At 37.2% G+C, this 19,519-nt stretch overlaps 1 protein-coding gene across 1 annotated transcript in view; it reads right to left on the bottom strand.

Annotated features, from left to right (window-relative positions):
* Nucleotides 1–33: 33 nt before the first annotated feature.
* BMP6 (bone morphogenetic protein 6) overlaps nt 34–19,519 on the bottom strand; it is a 63,359-nt gene continuing 43,873 nt past the window's right edge. The window contains exons 2-7 of the mRNA XM_053466563.1: nt 18,304–18,496; nt 16,011–16,162; nt 13,721–13,918; nt 3,912–3,988; nt 1,386–1,496; nt 34–1,201 (exon numbers count right to left, since the gene is read on the bottom strand). Coding sequence (XP_053322538.1) covers nt 1,052–1,201; nt 1,386–1,496; nt 3,912–3,988; nt 13,721–13,918; nt 16,011–16,162; nt 18,304–18,496 — 881 coding nt within the window. The 3' untranslated portion in view covers nt 34–1,051. The remainder of the gene's footprint in view (nt 1,202–1,385; nt 1,497–3,911; nt 3,989–13,720; nt 13,919–16,010; nt 16,163–18,303; nt 18,497–19,519) is intronic.

Here is a 19,519-nt window from a genome sequence, read left to right as displayed (position 1 = left end):
AGACAGACGTCCATGATGCTGATGTACATATGCTTTGTTTATGGTGTGAAAAATAATTTTATTTAAAGACATTTTTCTGCACTCTGACAGTCTGAGTAGAAATTAAATGTGAGACACATGGAAAAACAGGCTATAAGAACAGTATTACACAAAATGAATATGACCACAGCTAAGCAGATCAAACTTCAAAGGAGTGTGTAAAACAGGACACAGCGGGTTAGGCTGGGGCCTAGACTTTTACATTTACAGTGAATCAATAGAATGGCTCTTGAGGCTTTTGAGTGCTGGTTAGGCAGACAGCCAAGTTGATCCTAGTATTATGAGATGCTTAAAACTGATAAATTTTGATAATGAAAGTCCCTGGGAAGGATGTTTACATTCGAATTAAGTACAAAATCCATGCGGACATTTAACTAGCCCATAGCCTGGCAGACGAAAAACATAAGGAGTTGCATGCTTCCCAGGCCTTCAAGCTCTTTAATAAAAGACTACTATACCCTTGGAAAAGAGTTCCCACTCTCCTGGACTAATCAGTAACAGTAGCAGATGTCTGGAAGACATATATTTACAGATACATCAGCGACAACTATTGCCAGCTCTATAATCACGTTCTAAACCAATTCAAATATCTCTGAAAATTAAATACTTTCTTTTAACATTGCGAACCCTCGGACTGTCTGAGGTCACGACCACCAAAGCACCAATAGGTGTTAATACATATATAATCGTATATATATTATTTTATTATTTCTTTTTTTAAACAAGGTGAAATACAGCTTGATCCAAGCTAACAAATAAAAACTTGCAGAAACTCATTTTGGTGTAATCTTTTACCTTCACATGCCCCTGGTGGAATAGTGTTTATTGCACCATGGCAATAAGGCGAATTTAGGTTTGCAAACCACAACTGACGTTCTTGTAAATAAGCAAGTGCCGTATAAAGACTGCCTGTGCCTGATTGGAATGCCAGGGTTGACTGAATTCTCTCCTCCCTCTCGTTTGGGCTTTAATCCATCTGGAGTAAATGATTGGCGGGCTTGTTCCTTGACCTTTAATGACATCCACATGCTCTTACCACCATATTTCTGTACTTCTTCAGGATGACATTGGAGTTGTCATCAAAATAGAGCACAGAGATGGCATTGAGCTTAGTTGGAGCACAGCATGGCTTTGGAACGTACTCTGGATTCATTAGATGAACCTGTATAACAAAAACAAAGAAGATCAATCAGACACTCTACATTGATAATTTACAGCATCAGGCAGTTAAACTTATAAGACAGTTATATCAAACAGTGTGCCGACTATATTTCTATACATATATATATATATATATTATTATTTATTTTTTTTATCAGTTTTGTTACTACAACTTTCATACTTACCAGAGTCTGTACAATAGCGTGGTTTGTGGCATTCATATGGGCGTTCAGAGGGAAAGAGCATTCTCCACCACAGTAATTTGCTGCGTAGCCTTTTGGTGCAATTATCCAGTCCTTAAAACATACAGAGACTTGAGTCACTGACAGCATTAAGTATTTTTGAGGTCAGAAAAATTTACAACACAGCAATTATAGGCGTTATAATTGTTATAATTATTAACAGGCTAACAGCTGTAAGTAATTGGCTGTTAAAGGGATGCTGTCAGTATCATCGTTAATCTCCTTTTTTATTTTTAAATACATTATTCGAGACCACTGCTCTACAAAACTGCGCAAACCATATCTTAGGTCATGGAATCGGTTTAAAGCATTTCGACCCTCTGCCTTACCCCTTCCAAAGAAAACAGCCTTAAAATAAATGAAAACCATAAAATCATATATTTTAAGATTTCTATTAATCTATCTTATTGTGTAAAATGTAATTTCCATTTTCAATACATGATTATATCATCTCAAATGTTTTTGTTAACTATTACTAGCTTTCATAAAAAAAAAGAGAAAGGTTTAAGACCCCTGTTCAGAATTCGCTAATTGAAATAAGAGACCCCAATAGAAAAAAAAATAATTTATAGGCAGGTTGTAGACATCAGTTTGATGCAGAACTGAGACGAAGGTTTTATGTATTTAACTCTTGTACCTAAAATGTATCTCGTCGGGGTCACTTGCAGTTTATCCTACCTAAAATGTAGGTTATGAAATGGTCTATATTTAATGGCCATTTCCTGCTGTGCAGAAACAAAATGTATGTTGTTTTAAACAGACCAGCCCTAATTTTCCATATAAATAAATATATATATTTAGAAGTAACCCATGGTAGACTCCTCAATTTGTATATGCCTGAAAATAATTGCAGAGGTATTTTGGGGTATGTTTACGTAAAGAAAACATAAAATCCTAGGTAATATATGATTATATACCAGGCAATTGAAGGTGAGTTGAATCACCGTAGTGAGCTTATTTTGCAAGACAGAGATCCAGTGCCAAGGTCTGAATGAGATGTTTATATAACCTGTAATTTCTATGTATATAAATATAGGTGTCCTCCATGCAAATGATAGTAAGCTTTAAGAAGCCTCCACATATTGACCAAGTAGTATGTGAAGCCATCTCAGCTCTTCTTGCTGGAGAACATCGGTGGGGCTCACTGAGGCTGACTCTTCCTAATGCATAGTGTAACTGAAATGCAATGCCTACATTAATAGTCAGATCCAATATGATAGATTTGTATATCATTTGGCCCCTGTGATCTTTAAGGTCTTCCAAATATATTTTAATGACATATGGAAATGCTTCTTTCTTATTTATTGAGTCGCAAAATTCCTTGGTATGTAAGATTTTTTTATTGATCTGTACTAATCTTTTTTATGCAAAAGATTTAAAGGATGGCCACCTATATAAAAAGCTATGTTCTAAAGCAGCTAAGAAATTGTTACTTCTATGTCCTACTAAAGGACAATTTTCTATTGTTTAAACAGTTGTATTTCTGAAAGATATCACAATGTACCCTTTACTGGTCCAGGGAAAATGGGGGACAATGTCCATAGAATGCCCTGTAAACATATATACTATGCTAAATATTTTGTGCATGTCGGAGCAGAAAAAGCTGATTAGCTTAAAATTTTAGAATTTGTCTATGGGATTCAGTTTTGTCTTTATCTTGGATAAGTTCTCCATAACTCCCCTTTAACTCCCTAACATATGACTATCAACAAATTTAAAACAAAATGTCTAATTTACCTTTTTTTTTAAAAAATGGAACGGATTCTCAAGACCAATAACCCTTCATACACATGAAACCAAGTTCAAACAAAGGGGTATATCTTCCTGTCTATAATTTCCCTAAAATAAGTATATCCTTCTAAGATTAAAATTTTTCCATCTAGCTTTAATGTTCTTCATTAAATTACTATTAAGGTCATATAGTAATATTAATGTGCCTCTGCTTTCTTATTTCTTGTATTCTCCATGAAATCTGTCTCTTCAATTACAGAAGGAGTGCATTCAATTTGCAACTTTGGCACATGTCCTTTTAAAGAGGTAGATATCAAAGCAGGTCTTCATCTATTCATCAATTTCAACTACCAAGATGCTCAGTTGCAGTTTTGGCTGTCCAACAGCTATGTGGAAATCAAAGGAGACATAGTTCCACGGAAGGTCCAGCCTCCAGTGTGGTGGCTGCTTTATGGCTTCCTGACATTGTTTTAGATTTATGTTCAATTTCATTATATAATTTAACCCCTTAAGGACAATGGGCGGTCCCTAAACCCATTGGAAACAATGCATTTTGAGCCCGTACATGTACGGGCTTTGTCATTAAGGGGTTAATATTATATATATATATATATATATATATATATATATACTTATTTAGTTTTCTGATGAATAATCAGGTAAAAATTCTTTTGCATCCTTGCATTAAGGAAAATAAAATCACAAGGCTTTAGTATTGCTATAGTAAACGCCTCTCACCTGCCATCCAAGATCTTGAAAACTTACGTACAGTTCATGCTTCCGACATGCTGTTTTGAGATCACTGCTGTTGTAATCTAGTGGAGAAAAAAGTACATAGATATCAATAATACCATTTTAAAAAATAAAGACATTGGCACTTTTTAAGTTACCTTTAACAGCAAATAGACATATAAAGAAGCATTCCATTTTCTTAATGATACTACCTTGGCATCTCCTGTGTTGAACATCGACACTGAAGACTAAACAGCAATGTATGGCTATAAGTTGTCCCTATATATCATATCATTAGAATTATCTTTAACTGTGTACAAATGTGGCAGCTCTTTGGGCCCCACAATTACAAACGGGCCCTTGTGGTAAACTAAGGTGGAGAGGAAGATACAGGGGATAGAGATGGATTAATGTAGAAGAAGACATGTTAGATGGCAGAACGCAGACCGTTGAGGTTGGCATCCTTTGAAAATCATTTGGGGGTTTCTCCTTTTGCAAGGCTCCATTTAATAATAAAGAGAAAACAAAAAAACAACACTTTGCACTGATTTTTTTTTAAAATATGCCTACTTGCTACAAAACTGTACACTTTTTAGGATCAAGAGTATTGTGGTCAAAACCCAACATATGGATGCATGTCACCAAATATGACAATAGCATAGATTTTATTTTTACTGGTAATCAGTTAAACAACAGAAGCCAGGAAAAAGAACTGATTGTTTATTTTGGACAGGTTTAATGGTATAGTAGGACTTATTCTACCATATTTCATGAATATATAAATTAGGACTTAAATTGAGAGTCAGCAATCTAACTTTATCTGGAATATTGGAAGTCCAGGATTTGAGGGCCAGAACAAGGTCAGGTATTCTAGATACCCCAGAATTGGCACTTGCACTTCAATCTAAATGGTTTGAACTCATTAATTATTTAGTGTTCTAAGCAAGGAATTACGTAAATCCTGATCTGTTCCTGGACCTCAGGGCCTGGAGTTCCACATCCCTGGGCTATACTATTAACACATGTAGAACTTAGGAAATCAAGACACTACAGTTCAGACTTTTACCAGAGACTCACTCAAGTCCCCAATATAATACACAGCAATTCATAAAATCTGAGGCTAAAGCCACATCTGAGTGTAAAAACATCTGCTTTAACAAAACATTGGCTGCTTAGATCACGTTTCTGTGCTTTGGCTTCGTAGCAGAAACCAAAAGACACAGTCTTCTCATCAGGAGAGTAATTTTAAAACAGAAGCTCTGCTTTTCAGTTTAAGGTATGCACCTGAGGGATATCTTATGTTTCATGGAAACTGATTGAGAAATACAGCACTTTGTAAATGATCATATTTTTAGAACATCTGATGTCATCAAACAATGTTCCATCAGAAACATTTCCTTTTATGGCTATTCAAAGGCAACACCTGCACTGCTCTGCTGCTTTGTGTGCACCTGAGCCAATATATATTCGATTCTGTTTGTTAATCAACACACTGTTGTACTTCAATGAACAGTTACTATAGCTTGGTCCTCATTCATGTATGGAGATGTTTGAGGGCGTAAACATATCATTATAGACACATAGAATAGGTAAAAATTTTAGTTTTAGGATCACCTACAAAATATTAATAAAATAATTTGATGACTGACTTCAAATGACTGAAATTCCAGATTAGTTAAGAGAATGAAGTAGTTTATTAAGGTGACACAATTCATTTCTCTCTTGATTTATACCAGGTGTGTGGAGTTAGGGTTGGAGATGAACAGTTATGTGTAACAGTTACGATTCACCCATTATAATTGACCTACTATATGTCTATTGGTTTAAATTGAGAAATGTATCCCATTCCAGTGCATACTTTGTAAATAGCATTTGGGCATCGTGGCTTACACTGAATACCAGAATTATGTGCATTTTCCATTGAATAAACATGCAGAGCTCTTTTTCTGGGGTTTTCTCGGCTCTGGTCCAGGGCTGTAGACACCAATAATTTTGTCTACCTACTCAAGCAGATGCTTCAGCTGACACATTAAAACAGAAATAAAAAAAAAAACATAATGGGAAGCAGGGAAAGGTTAGAATTCTTTAAGCAGTACTATAACCATGTCTTTTAACACTGTTGGGCCATGAGACGGGTGCTCAACAAGGTCACATAAGGTGACATCACATTACCTCACAACAGTAGTGGGGCTGCTCCCAACACACGCGACACAGATAGAAGAGTTTTTGTCACTGAATATTTTGTTGAGTGTATGCATGTATATTGTTATATGTATTTTTTCAATTTTGCTGGTAATAGATACAGCTGTGCTGATACCCAACAAACTCTGCACTCCTAGAAAAGTTGGAGATCAAAACAAGAAACAGTTACCCAAAATAATTGGTTCAAAAACACGTAGAGAAAGATGCAGAGGGCTTTGGGTTCCTGAGATAGTCCTTTCTAAACAGAAACACTTTGGAGGCCACAGAGGTTGAAGTGCATGTAAGGACACGGGTAAGGATTTCACATGTAAATTACATAGTGTTTTATTTGTTCTGAACTTTGGAGGTGCAGAGTTAAAGTAAATCTGAGGAATCAACACTAGTATTAGATTTCAATACATTTCTCTTTCTATGTTAAACCAAACTTAGACCTCAGTGGGTAAAAGGAAAATTTACTTTAGGACAAAAATGGGAAGAGAGAAAGAGGAACATTGTCTCTGAGGCCAAACCATTTTATAAGCATTCCCCAAGCACTAGTAAAGGTGGTAACATTCTGTCTACATAAATGATATAATTACACAAAACCATAACAGGAAGAACAATGCTGGTTAACGGTACAGTTTAGTGCCCCACCAATGAACAATGCATATTCTAGTACATTAATAAGCATTATTTTGCCATTAGGTTCATCAGGCAAGGACCTAAAATGCTTCAATTTTTGGTACTTTACTGGATAATCTGCCACTGCAAACACACACACACACACACACACACACACACACACACACACACCTTGTATCAAACTGCTTTGTAACAGTCCAAAGCCACCTACTGGTGGTACTGTAACACTGCAGCAAGAGGAGCCACACAGTAGTGTGAAGACAAAAGGAGTCAAACACAGGGACTATGAATGTGAGGTGTAAGTGTGAGTGAGAGTGTACTTCTTTCTGACTTTTTTTTTAATGATGGCATCTAAGGGTTTCAGTTTTTACACAATTATAGATTAAATGAAAAAAAATTGGCCCTCGCAAGTATCCTGAAAATCTGTTAGTAAACCATTATACCCTCATGAAGGAATTCTGCCTACTTCAAAATGGTTGCCTTGATCATCATGAGGTTTTACTATTCCATTCACAACCATTGATGTTTTAGAATTATAAAGTCATTCATTTCCATTTCATTGTAGCTCTATCAGGGCCTGATATTTGGAAGTCTATCAATATGAAGGTTTTAATTAGGAAACTATCTTGGTGACAGACTACAGCTGTTTCTTTTAACAGTGTCACTGGTGTTTTATTTTAAAGAAAGCAAATTCCGACCCCATGAGTCTTTAGTTTTCCCTCCCACATATACATCTGAAGCAATTTAAGATTTCCTACAGCTTTTCTTAAGTTTAGTGCTGGCAAAGAACATATAAATATTTACAAAGTGTGATTTTCCATGGAAAACTATAACTGGCCCACGTTTACCAGTTTTCTGCTTTTTAATTTACATTTTTTATTAACTATTTAACTCCCACATCATGCAATAATGAAGAATGGTGCAAGCAACTTCATGAATAAGTATATAAATTACAATCTACTACGTGGGAGGATTTGGAAGTATCATTTTCAAAAGTAAAGGGTAACAATTTAATTCGGTGATTAAATGTACTGGACAGGTAATATTAATGTTTATTTACAGCAGTTCATTTGAGTAAAATGAAATTGACAATTGACTGTACGGAGTGTCAGGATTCATCTATGGCCAGCTTAGCTTGTTGAACCAGGCACAAGCTAAACCTCAATACTAAAAGGTAGGACTCCAAAGCAGCTTATACTTTTGTTTGTTAATTAATGTAATTTTTTTTTCAGGATTGTTTTAAAAGAGACTATTGTAAGATATCAATCAGTAGTAGACATGTGCAAATGGGCCAAAATGATTTAGACTCATTTTTCTGTTTGTTTTTGGCCTGTTTTCAGGCAATGAATTACATCCCCTGCCCATTCAATTCCGGCATTTTTAATTTGGGAATGTTGCCCGGTGCCCCCATTGACTTTTATTCACAATCTGAGTCTCGTTCACACTCTCTCTAAACCACATCTGCGTCTTCTATCTTATCTCTTTTATCTTCTATCTTCGTCCGCATAACCTGACATAACCTGGCATAAAATTCCACCAAAATGGTGGGGGTTCCAGTGACGTCCTTCTCGCCTGATCCTTCAATCGGAGGAGGACATCACTGAAAGCACCACCAATGGTGGCGAGGTTGGCGACGTCCTCTCACCCAATTGGATGATCAGACATAGCCTTGCGCAAACTTTGGTCAAAATGGTGGCGTCCTAATGTGAACTTACGCCAAAATCTCGCCTTCGTTGACTTCCTCTGCCTAGATTGGAAGATCAGGGGAGAGACATCACCAGAAGCTACAATATTTTGGTGGAAGTTCGTTCCAAGTTATGTCTGATCCTCCAATCGGGTGAGAGGACGACACTGAAAGTGGCTATTTCGCCCTAAGGTAAATTTCCAGCAAAATCACCGCAATTTCTGTGACCCCCCCCCCTCATTGTAGGATCGGGCAAAAGGACTTCACCGGAAGCGCCGCCATTTGGGCGGAAGTTTGCACAAGGTTTTGTCCGTGGAGATGCAGACAAAGATAGTAGGCAGAAGATAAAAGAGAAAAAATGAAAGAGAGAAGATAGATGAGAGAGGATGAAACACAAGAACGTGCAGAAGCGGAAATGGAAGAAGTGGAAGTGGTCGGCAGAGAAGGTAGGGAAATATTTAGAAGGAGTGAGAGTGAATGAGAGTGTGAGTAAAAGGGCCTGCAATTTCGTAGGAAAATTCGGAGCTTTTTGCTTTGTTTTCATCTGCTTCGTGGGAGGTCTGGCCTCATTTTCGTGCCTTTGTATGAATCGCTGAATTTGCCAAAATTCGGAAAATTTGCAATTTGTACCAATCTGAACGCACAAGTCTATTAAGTATCCTGTTCTGGACCCTCCTCACTTGATCTCAGGCCATCCTTACAAATGCTACCTGATGTAATCAGCTTCCAAGAAGGGGGACAGTAATGTAAAAAATAAAATGGAGGCATAAGATGAAGCGGTGGATTCATCATGCAGGAAAAGAATGCTAAAAATTCTGGTCCCATCGTACATAAATGTTTTTTCAAATATAATATATTGGTTATTTTGTTATATATGCACCGGCACACTGAGCTATCACAGCACAGTCCTCAATTATATCTCCCACATGACCATCTTTTCACATACTGAAGATATGTGCCAGGTTATATTATCATAATTTTGTAGGTTTCAAGAGAGGATATGGAAGATCAAGTTGAACTTGCTGGAAACTCACAAAATCTAAAGTTGCATACTCTGGTAAACAACTCAGTTTATTTTGGTCAGTTGAGTTAACCCTAAGCTTGGCTGACTACTCGACTTTTTAGTGAACACACCTCATTGATTACAATCTGATCATGGAATGAAGACACCTTGAAGTATTTTATCCTAACAGTCAAACATCTAAAGCTTGGAAGATACTATTGTTACATTTCTTTATACATAAATTGTCCACAGATGATGGCAAAACGCATGCTTCTAATTTGGAACTCTGGCCTACATTCACAGAGTTCTCCAATGTTATAAGTATATATGTCCTGAAAAGCAAGTCTGCAAAATTAAACAAATTAAAGAAAGAGTCTTTGGACTGGTAGGGGGCTGGTGAATATAAAATAAATGGTACGCTGCCACCTTGGACGGCTGGCAGACGATGCAGTAGCATCATGTGCATGTTTGACAGTAGTAGACCCCTTTAATACCATGGCCTCAGTCTTTGCCATTATGGTACTATGTACTTTAACAAATGAAAAATTACTATATTTAATGAACATTTTAAAGCAAAATCTCCATGTTCTCTTGTTTGTGGTTGCTGAGTAATGGAAACAATGAATTGCCATGGTCACACATCTGTAAAATATTGACAAAGCATTCTATTGTACTTTCAAGTCATTATCATTCTAATTCTCTATTATTAAATATAATCTTTCAAAAATTAAGGCAGCATGCGATTGCAACAATAGTTTAACCCCAGAGGAGCCAACACAAAGTAGAAACTATGGCACTGTAATACAGGGATCTGTCTTCTGGCATCTAAATAGTTATGGCTGCTTACAGATGGGAGAGAAAAATCAGAGAAGGCCTTTGGTTTTAGGCAATCATCACCAGATGTGCTTTTATGCCCTAGGCAACATTGCTTACTTTTTAACCCATGATAAATATGTGGCGATTAATTATAAAGCTCAGGCCAGTTTAAGTTCATCTGTGGGAATTGAATCCAGCGTAACATGCAGTCGTAATGTACATGTTTCAGCTACTTACTGATTCGATGCAGAATATGGTGGTCTTGTTTGATGTAAGCTGCCTGGTTGTGTTTTTAGCAGTTACTAATGAGCAGGTGTAGCAGTGATTTTAAGACAAGTCTGGTCTTGAGGATTAAGTAAATCCATTACAGGATAGACTACGGGGACCTTAAAAAAAGCATCCATAATCTCACTAGACAGCCCAAAACATGGTGAGTTATGCATGTCATAGCCTCGCCGGGGCCATTAGGGAAGGGGAAATATGACTGCTGTGGGCATAGTGTGGGCATGTTCATTCACCGGACAGCTGAGTGCAATAATGTTGAGGGCAAAGGGTTTATAAGGCAGTAGAAGTGCCACTCTTAGCTCTTTCCCGCCTGGATTTTACGGACAGCTGAACTGTGCCACAGTTTTACCAGCGAGCATTAATACAACTGTGGGACTGGCCTATATACACCGATCATCCATAATATTATGACCACCTACCTAATGTTGTGTAGGTCCCCCATTGGCTGCCAAAACAGCCCTGACTCGGGGGCATGCATTCCACCAGACCTCTGAAGGTGCGCTGTGGTATCTGGCACTAAGACATTAGCAGCAGATCCTTTAAATCCTGTAAATTGTGAGGTGAGGCCTACATGGATCGGTCTTGTTTGTCCAGCACATCCCACCGATGCTCAATTGGATTGAGATCTGGGGAATTTGGAGGACAAGTCAACACCTTGAACTCATAGTTGTGTTCCTCAAATTATTCCTGAACAATGTTTGCTTAGTGCATTATCCTGCTGAAAGGTGGTCATAATGCTATGGCTAATCGGTGCCATTAGGGAATATCTTGTCCCTGAAAGTATGTACAGTACATGGTCTGCAACAATGCTTAGGTCTGTGGTCCAGTTCCTTTGCCCATTGTAGGTGCTTTTGGCAGTGGACAGGGGTCAGCATGGGCACCCTGACTGGTCTGCGGCTATGCAGCCCTGTATGTTCTGACACCTTTCTATTAGAACCAGCATTAGATTTTTCAGCAATCTGAGCTACAGTAGCACATCTGTTGGATTTGACCACACGGGCCAGCCTTTGCCCCCCACATGCATCAATGAGCCTTGGATGCCCATGACCCTGTCGCCGGTTCACCCTTTTTCCTTCCTTGGGCCACTTTTGATATGTACTAACCATTGCAGACCACAAGATCTGCAGTTTTGGAGATTCTCTGACCCAGTCCTGCTTCTAACACATCAACTTTGAGGACGATATGTACAGGAATTACTGCAATTACTATGTATATAGTAGAAACGTGCTAGCTACATTTTCCATACTAAATTCCCCATAATTAGGAGATTACACGCTTAGGATAAATTGAATTCACATGCAGTGTGCATACAAAAGAAGTCTCTTTTTTTGAAAATACAGACTGTAGCACATGCACCATTATATGAGGTTACTCTGGAGCTCTACATGCTTCATTAAAATGTTTTTATGTAGTTAGCATTAGCAACAGTAGGTGATTCATGCTAATATGTAGTCACGACTGAACTGTCAGGGCTTTCCAGCAATTTGTGATGCAGAAAACTTTTTTGGATAGTTAAATTCACAGCTGGAGCACTTTTACCCTAGAGAATTACACATCACCTATGTCAATTGTTTGTTATTGCTTTTTAAAGAGTAGTAATCTCAAAAGACTACTCTCTTCAGCTGTGAACACACAGATCCAAATACTTTTCATTCTTATGCCCGCAAAGCAATCGTCGTACTCCATAAAAATATTTAAGCGACAGAACAATTTTTCTTACACGATGGACGTCGCATCAGCGATGCAATAAATTACAAGCAGCAGAGCTCATATGTGTCATGGGATATATTTCCTAATTAATATTTAGTATATATATAGGGTAACTCACCAAGGAATATAGATACAAATTCATTGAGTGTATCAACTATGCACTATGCAAGTTAAAAGACAATAAAAAGGACCAAACCAGCTAATGTAGAATATTACACATGGTAAAGGAAAATAATTTTAAGACTATTATGTGTAAGCAATCAGTAATAAAGATGTCATCAGCATAACCTGCACTAAGTGGTTTTTAAATTAAAGGGGCTGTCCATGTCAGCCACACCAAAGAAGAATATTTCTTAATGAGTACCTTAACAAGCATTCTTCAAAAAAGAAACTCACGTAAGGTGGAAACCGCAACTCTAAAGCTGCAGCTCCCTGCCTCCTCCATGGTCAATCAGTGGGCAGGGGAGTGTTGATTTCTTATTAGACTCTGCACTTGACATTTGCTAAACAAGGACCGGAGCTTAATGGTGGTAAGTATATTAAGTGCCAGAAGATGCATTTGGGCAGACACATCTCCTGCATGGAAAATAGCTGAGTTTGGGCCAAGAAGCAAATGCTTATGGTGGGATTTTGCAGATGTAGCCAATCAGTGGCACAACAGAGCTCCCACTGAAATCAATAGGAAGAATTTCTGCGCATGCGCACAGGAAGTCTCTCAGCATTTCTCGAGCCAGCATTTCAATTGAACGCATCTCCTCCAGGGAAAACAGCTGGGGGTGGAAAAAAGGGCAAATACGTATCCATTTGCAATGGAGACCACAAGTAAGTTTAAAGGGACCCCTCAGCTATCATACGCATTAAAAAGGCATTTGATGGCTGGAGTGTTCCTTTAAAAAGATTTCCATCATGGGAAACACTGGTGATTCTCCTCCTAAGGAACTCCATTGACCACTATCGTACAACTGGTAAATTTATATTTTTTTGAGTTATTTTTCTATATATTCTATAGTGATTTTCAGAGTAATGCAATATACACTTAACATTAATCACTAAAAATATATAAGTATATTTTCCCGAGAGCTTCATTAAAACAGTAGAATTAATGTCCATTAAGTTATGTATATACACTTTCCACATGTTTATTTTAGGCATATTTCACCCGCATGATCGTCTTCTAAATATTTTATAATTTCAGTGTACCATAGTTCAGAATCAAGGTTGGTTAGTACTCACAGTGATTTCCTTTTTTTTTTTTTTTTTTTACTAGAAGACGTCTATTTCTCTATATTTTCATTTTCTTAAAAATGTTGTAATGGCATCTCATAAATGTTATATTTCTGGATGACATTGTGCAATGTGCTTCATATTTGTGGAATTGTGCATTATACATTATATTATCATTATATTACCATCTATTTTAATTAACTCAAAGACTGATTTTAATCTCCAAATCTAAATGAATAATAATTCATCCAAAGTATGAAGGTTTATTACCTGTTACACTGGATACTCTGGACACATCTTGTGATTGAGTATAGCGGTTTCGATTTTGATTTTTGCGTTTGCTTGCGGTCGATCTTGTTGTCCTTAGGTGAACTTCACTTGCTTTAAAAAAGGCCACCATAAACGGCTGCTTGTCATAAGGGCCATCTCTGCCAACCAACCCCGCGGTTCTGGTGTTAACATTCTGACCTAGAAAAAAAATGATAAAAAATGATGTATGTGAAGTGACAGTAAAGCCTCATGACAAATACAAGTAGCAAAGCCAGAGTTACTGAGAATGTATTTAACGCACAGAAATTAAAATAAGACGTATGTCACAAGTGAGTCTGAGTGAAGGGCATATGACATGACATGCTGCAGGGATGTAACCTCTTTGGAGCAAGAGGGGCAGCTGTCCGAGGTGCTGCAAGGTGAGGGGCATGCTGCCCATGTTTAGTAGATACTACCTGCCAGAGGAAGGCACACCATCAAATGCTGGAAATACATATGATGTAGTAGTGCAAGATGCCTCTTTTAATTGGCAAATATATTGGCCTGTTTTTTGGGATGCTTTATCCTGCCTCATACTAAGTTCTCAACCTTTAAACACCATACAGACCCCATGTATAACACACACACACACAAAGTGGAGTATTGGAATATGCAGCTGTTCTCTGGCTGCATAGACCTGTCCCTGCTAGGACATGATTTTAGATAACTAGTTGAACTGTTTGTTTTCAGGAAGCCAAAGGTTAGTGAAATGTAATTATTTACTGGACTTTTAGACTCTGACTGCTATAACAGATTTGTCATACATGCCACATATTTGTTCTTCAGATTTTAGGAGGTGAATTAGAAAATTGAGGAATCAGCTTCTTTGTTTCTACCACTTCAATGTTCTGTGCACGAGATTCCATGGATACACACTCTATCTGAAACTTATCACACAATTGTATTAAATTAATTTCCTTTCTCTGCTTTACTGCAGAAGAATTTGATTAATGGGTTGTTCTAAAAGTTTAAAAAGACTATATGCCAGGTTGTGATAACCCAAAAAGTAGCACTAGTAATGAGTTATCAAGGCACTGTAAAAGCCATTGTAATTGATGAGTCATTGCACAAAAATAAATATCACATGACTGCTCATGTAATAACCATAGACATCCAATACAACCCCGACTGCTTTATCAGTTGCCCAGAAGAGGTTATATAAAAAGAGCACAGTCTACCAAAGCACCATTTTCTGAGACTTTGAAGGACCAACTCAAATGATACATAATGCTTTCTCAGATCACACAGCTCATCACTTACAAAAGCTGGTAATGTCATGGTTGACATTTTTCAGTCTAGCACCTTGACACCAGTCAATGTCAGTAATGGGTTTACAGTAGACTTGAAAGTTATAATAAAGTTACTTGTTACATATCAATGTGGGAGAGGATTGATTTGCATCGGGCTGAGAAACTGTATGACCTCACTTCATGTGCTTTCAAACTTAAAAAAGTGTATAATTAAATTCCTCACACAGTTGTGTAACACAAAGTGCTAGGACCCCCACCTGCAAGCTTTGGATCTAAATGACTGTGCCTTGTGTGAAATTAATACTCACTTATGTGCTCGTTTAAAAACATAACTTTACTTGAAAGATGAGCTAGTGTATATTAAGCAACTTGCGTAGTCTCATTAGTAACATACTATACTACAGATGTTGTTTGCATATTATGGTCAGTTTAAAAGGGCACCACTTCTGCACCACCTTAGTGGGTAGCTTAAGACCTGTTGACTCCCTCGCACTGCAAGTTGGTTGGTTGCATCAGGATAAATATGTACAAACCTTGCCTGCTTCTGGTGTGGCATGTGATAAACTCTCTGGCAAGGGACATAGTAGAGCCATCTACTGAGCAAGAGGGAAACATTCAGTTGCTTGTGAGCTACATGTTGGAGAACCTGCCCTGATATATTTTAACTAATTTGTTAAATTCCGTTACTTAAGATTTTAACATGTCTGTCTGCAGCATTATACAAGGAAGGGAACTATAAACCTGCAGGTAGGGACATGCTGGGCAATCGGGAGATAAAAAGCCCCTAAATATAACAGTGAAGTTGTGGTGGGAATCGTATGTTTTCTCATTCATGCCTTCTCATGAATTGTTAACCCTATGGGCATGTTAACTATCCTAATACAAGCCTATAATATAATATTGTGCTTTGATCTTGGCAAAAATATTACGTTTTTAGTATGCCATTCACCCTGATTAGTCTCAGCTAGAACGTGACATTTAGAATTTTAACCACAGCTCACCATCTGTGGTTTCCACGCTAAGCTGAAGTCCAAGATTGTGCCGAGGGTTCATAATCCACAAATTGCTCGTTGCAGTGATGTCAAATTCCAGCCAACCTTCTTCTGAAGCCCATACTGTCTGGGTGTCCAACAAAAATAAATCAGATTCCCTACTGTATGAACGAGAGAGAGAAAACAATAGAATGTTTTACTGATATGCACTTCATTCTATAAACACAGGCCACATATTCTACTAGGAGGCATATATATACAGCACAGTGCTTTACATCATCATCCAATTATTATTACTAGTGCCTCCAGAACCAGCATACAGTAAAGTATTACAGATACAGTATATGGTTGTTCCCAAGAGAGTAGCTACACCGGGGGAGTCCCCATTATGTTCAAGTCTTACTGTTAGGGAAGGTTCATTTAAGAGATTTGTGGTCAGATTTTTACTAGTACCCTGAATATTTCCTTGCTTCTTCATTTCAAGGTGTCCATTTTGGGGATTCCCCCAGACATGGTTCTTTCTTACTGGATCAATCTTCTGTTTATTTAGCAGTTGTATACAGTACAGCACAATGTTTAAACAATATGGTACAGATTACAGAAAGAAGACATCATATGTACAAAGTACAATGTATGCAAGATTGACAAAATAGCGAAATCTCCATCTAGTTCACATAGAACACTTATGCAGGTGTAAACAAAATGTGTCAGAGATAAAATAACACAGTCAAAAGAAAAACCCTGCAAATTATCAAACTTATTACAGAGAATGAAAGGTTTAGGATAACCTCTCAAATGAGAAGTTACCTAGGTAAGAAAGCAACAAAGAACAAAACTAAAACCGACATGCTCCAAGGTGCTGTCCGACTGGTGGAGGATAAGGCAATTTCCAAAATCTCGTAATTATAGCCTTAGCAGCATTAATTAAATGGATTGACAAGGTTCTTTTATATCTGGCAAACGAAAAATTGGAGGGATGAAGCAATAGTGCCTCCGGAGAGGGTATGAAAGCCGGGTCGTCTATGTTGGCTATTGTTGGCTATTGCTATGTTGGCTATTGCTAGGGTATGGAAAGATACTGACCCCCCCACTCAATAAGTGAGGCTTTGGATACGTTAAAATATATTCAGTATATGGAATATAATACAGGGGTGAATATTATCACACCATATTTAAAAATCATCTACAAGACCTCAAAAATACCTCAAAACTATATGTGCTCACAATGTGAATAAGTACTGTTAATAAATAATATAATAATCATTTTAAAAGGCGCTTTATATCCAGGTTTCTCATTCATGACACTATAAATCACCCTTCCCTACATGTGTGCGAACTGAACATTAACTGGGCCTGATTTCCTGAGCCACATATATAATAGTCTCAATTTCCTTGATTTCCCTAGCATACAAAAATCTTAACACATGACATAGCAAAACTATTCCACTCAGATTTTAATTACATCTTGAAGTATTCTGGCTGAAATTTAAAGTCTTCAATTACCCAGGTGTTAAAACAATTGTCACGCGTTGCCAGCAATTCAATGGGACGCTAATTAAACCAGTTTTTTTTAAAAAATGTAATCTGCTAAACCCCTTTATGTCCCTTACTTCAAAGCAAGTAACACAGAGTCTTTATAATCTTATTTTAATTAAACATTGGCTTTCTACATGCATTTCTCTACATATGTTGTGGTATTTTTAAAATATATTTAAAATATATATGTGATATTTTTAATATATATATTAATACTGCAAGTGCTTCTACTATAGAACTGGATACATTTAGAAAATAAATGTATTTGTTAATTAAACTGATACATAACAATTCCAAAACGTGCCAGTACATATCATTACCAAGTAGCTGGCCAAGTTGCCCTATGTTTTGCATGCCTGATAGAAAATGTGGTGGCTTAATGGGAAGTCTTATCAATTATAGTCAGCTGAATATGAATAATATAATTGGTTCATTTACGATGTATACATTATTCAAGCTAATGATCAGCATTTTATAAAATACTCTAATTGGTTTCAAATCATATATAACTACAATACCTCAGAAAGTATGGGAATACTTTGACCCAACTTAATACCTTATGGACCCGGTGGATATACTATTCAATCACAAAAAACATTCAAATTGTTACTTAGGATGCAATAGTACACCAAGCCCACTGAATCTTTTTTATGTTTTTTTTGATGTCTATGATGATTTAATGAAAACTCATTTAATTCTTCAAATCATAACTGTTGCTAAATAAATTCTTGAAAATTGCTATCATTACCGTTACGTTTGCAAATACCTGTTTCGGTGCTCTGTTAATACTTGATAAATACTGATTAAGAAAGTTTGGTTCTCAAAGCTGCCCAGAATGCAGTCCTTGTAAATGCGGAACTCTGCAGCAGTCACTGCTTCACCCTCTGGGATCTGGGACAAGTTAAACTTGAATTCTTTATGATGTCGTAGTCGGGGTGATAACTCTTTGTCGTATTCAACTACAAAAAAAAAAAGACGTGTTTGTTTTTTTTGTAATTAAAAAATTCAACACAAAATGGAAGAGATAATGCAACATATTTAGAAAAAGTAATGACACAGACAATATTTCCCAGCTGGAGATAACATTCAGCCAGCAAAGGGTTTTCACATGTCCCTTATCCTACCCGGAATCTTGCAAGTTATATTGTACACATTTATTAATTTAATAAGCTTCATAATCCAGTGTGCTCCAGGTTTGAGCAACATTGATAAAGGCATTAAAGCTAAAGCTGTATCAGACTTCTTTACAAGAACAATTGTTTCCCACCAAGACGTACTGAAAAAGTTTTCTATTCCATAATGTAAAAGTAAATGACGCTAATTAAACACACCATCCTTTGGAATCCTTAACATAAAACAAGTCAATTATATTAGGAAATGGAACTTGAGCAGCATGAAGTCATGCAATAATAGACCAAGAATCTGTATATGGCCTCCATCTTTATGAGAAAAAATAACCGCATGCCTTTAAGACATGGCGCACGTCTATGGAGGATGTGCTGAGATGGCACAGCCTCCATAGTATAAGTAGGCCGATTGTGGAGCTCATCCTGTAACTGGCCCATTGTGCAGCAGGACATTGGGAGGCTTTATCTGCCACAGTCTTTGTAGAAGACGGATTCCTGGCCCTCTAAATCCGCCACCCTAGGCCTAGCCATTTATAACTATGTCCTTGTTTAATTCTACTATGCAATATTACATTTTGCTAATCTCAATGCATGGTAATAATTGGAAAATAACATATTCGGGGGTTTAAAAGTAACATCAAGTGTAACTTGACGTTGCTTTTTTTGGGTACAGATGGAAATCTGAGTTTTGAGAGGTCAATAGATGAGTGGAACAACCTTCCAGCAAAAGTTATACAGGTTAATACAAGGAGGAAAACTTAAGCATGCAAGGCATAGGCATATGGTTATTATGTATGTAAGACGAGACCGCAAAAAAGTGTATTCCCATCGGTTATAGACCCCACAGATCACCAA

This window comes from Spea bombifrons, chromosome 5 (assembly GCF_027358695.1).
Source record: "Spea bombifrons isolate aSpeBom1 chromosome 5, aSpeBom1.2.pri, whole genome shotgun sequence".
In the NCBI taxonomy this organism is placed as follows: domain Eukaryota; kingdom Metazoa; phylum Chordata; class Amphibia; order Anura; family Pelobatidae; genus Spea; species Spea bombifrons.
Note: the sequence above shows the minus strand (reverse complement) of the source record. Positions and strands in the feature narration are given on the sequence as shown.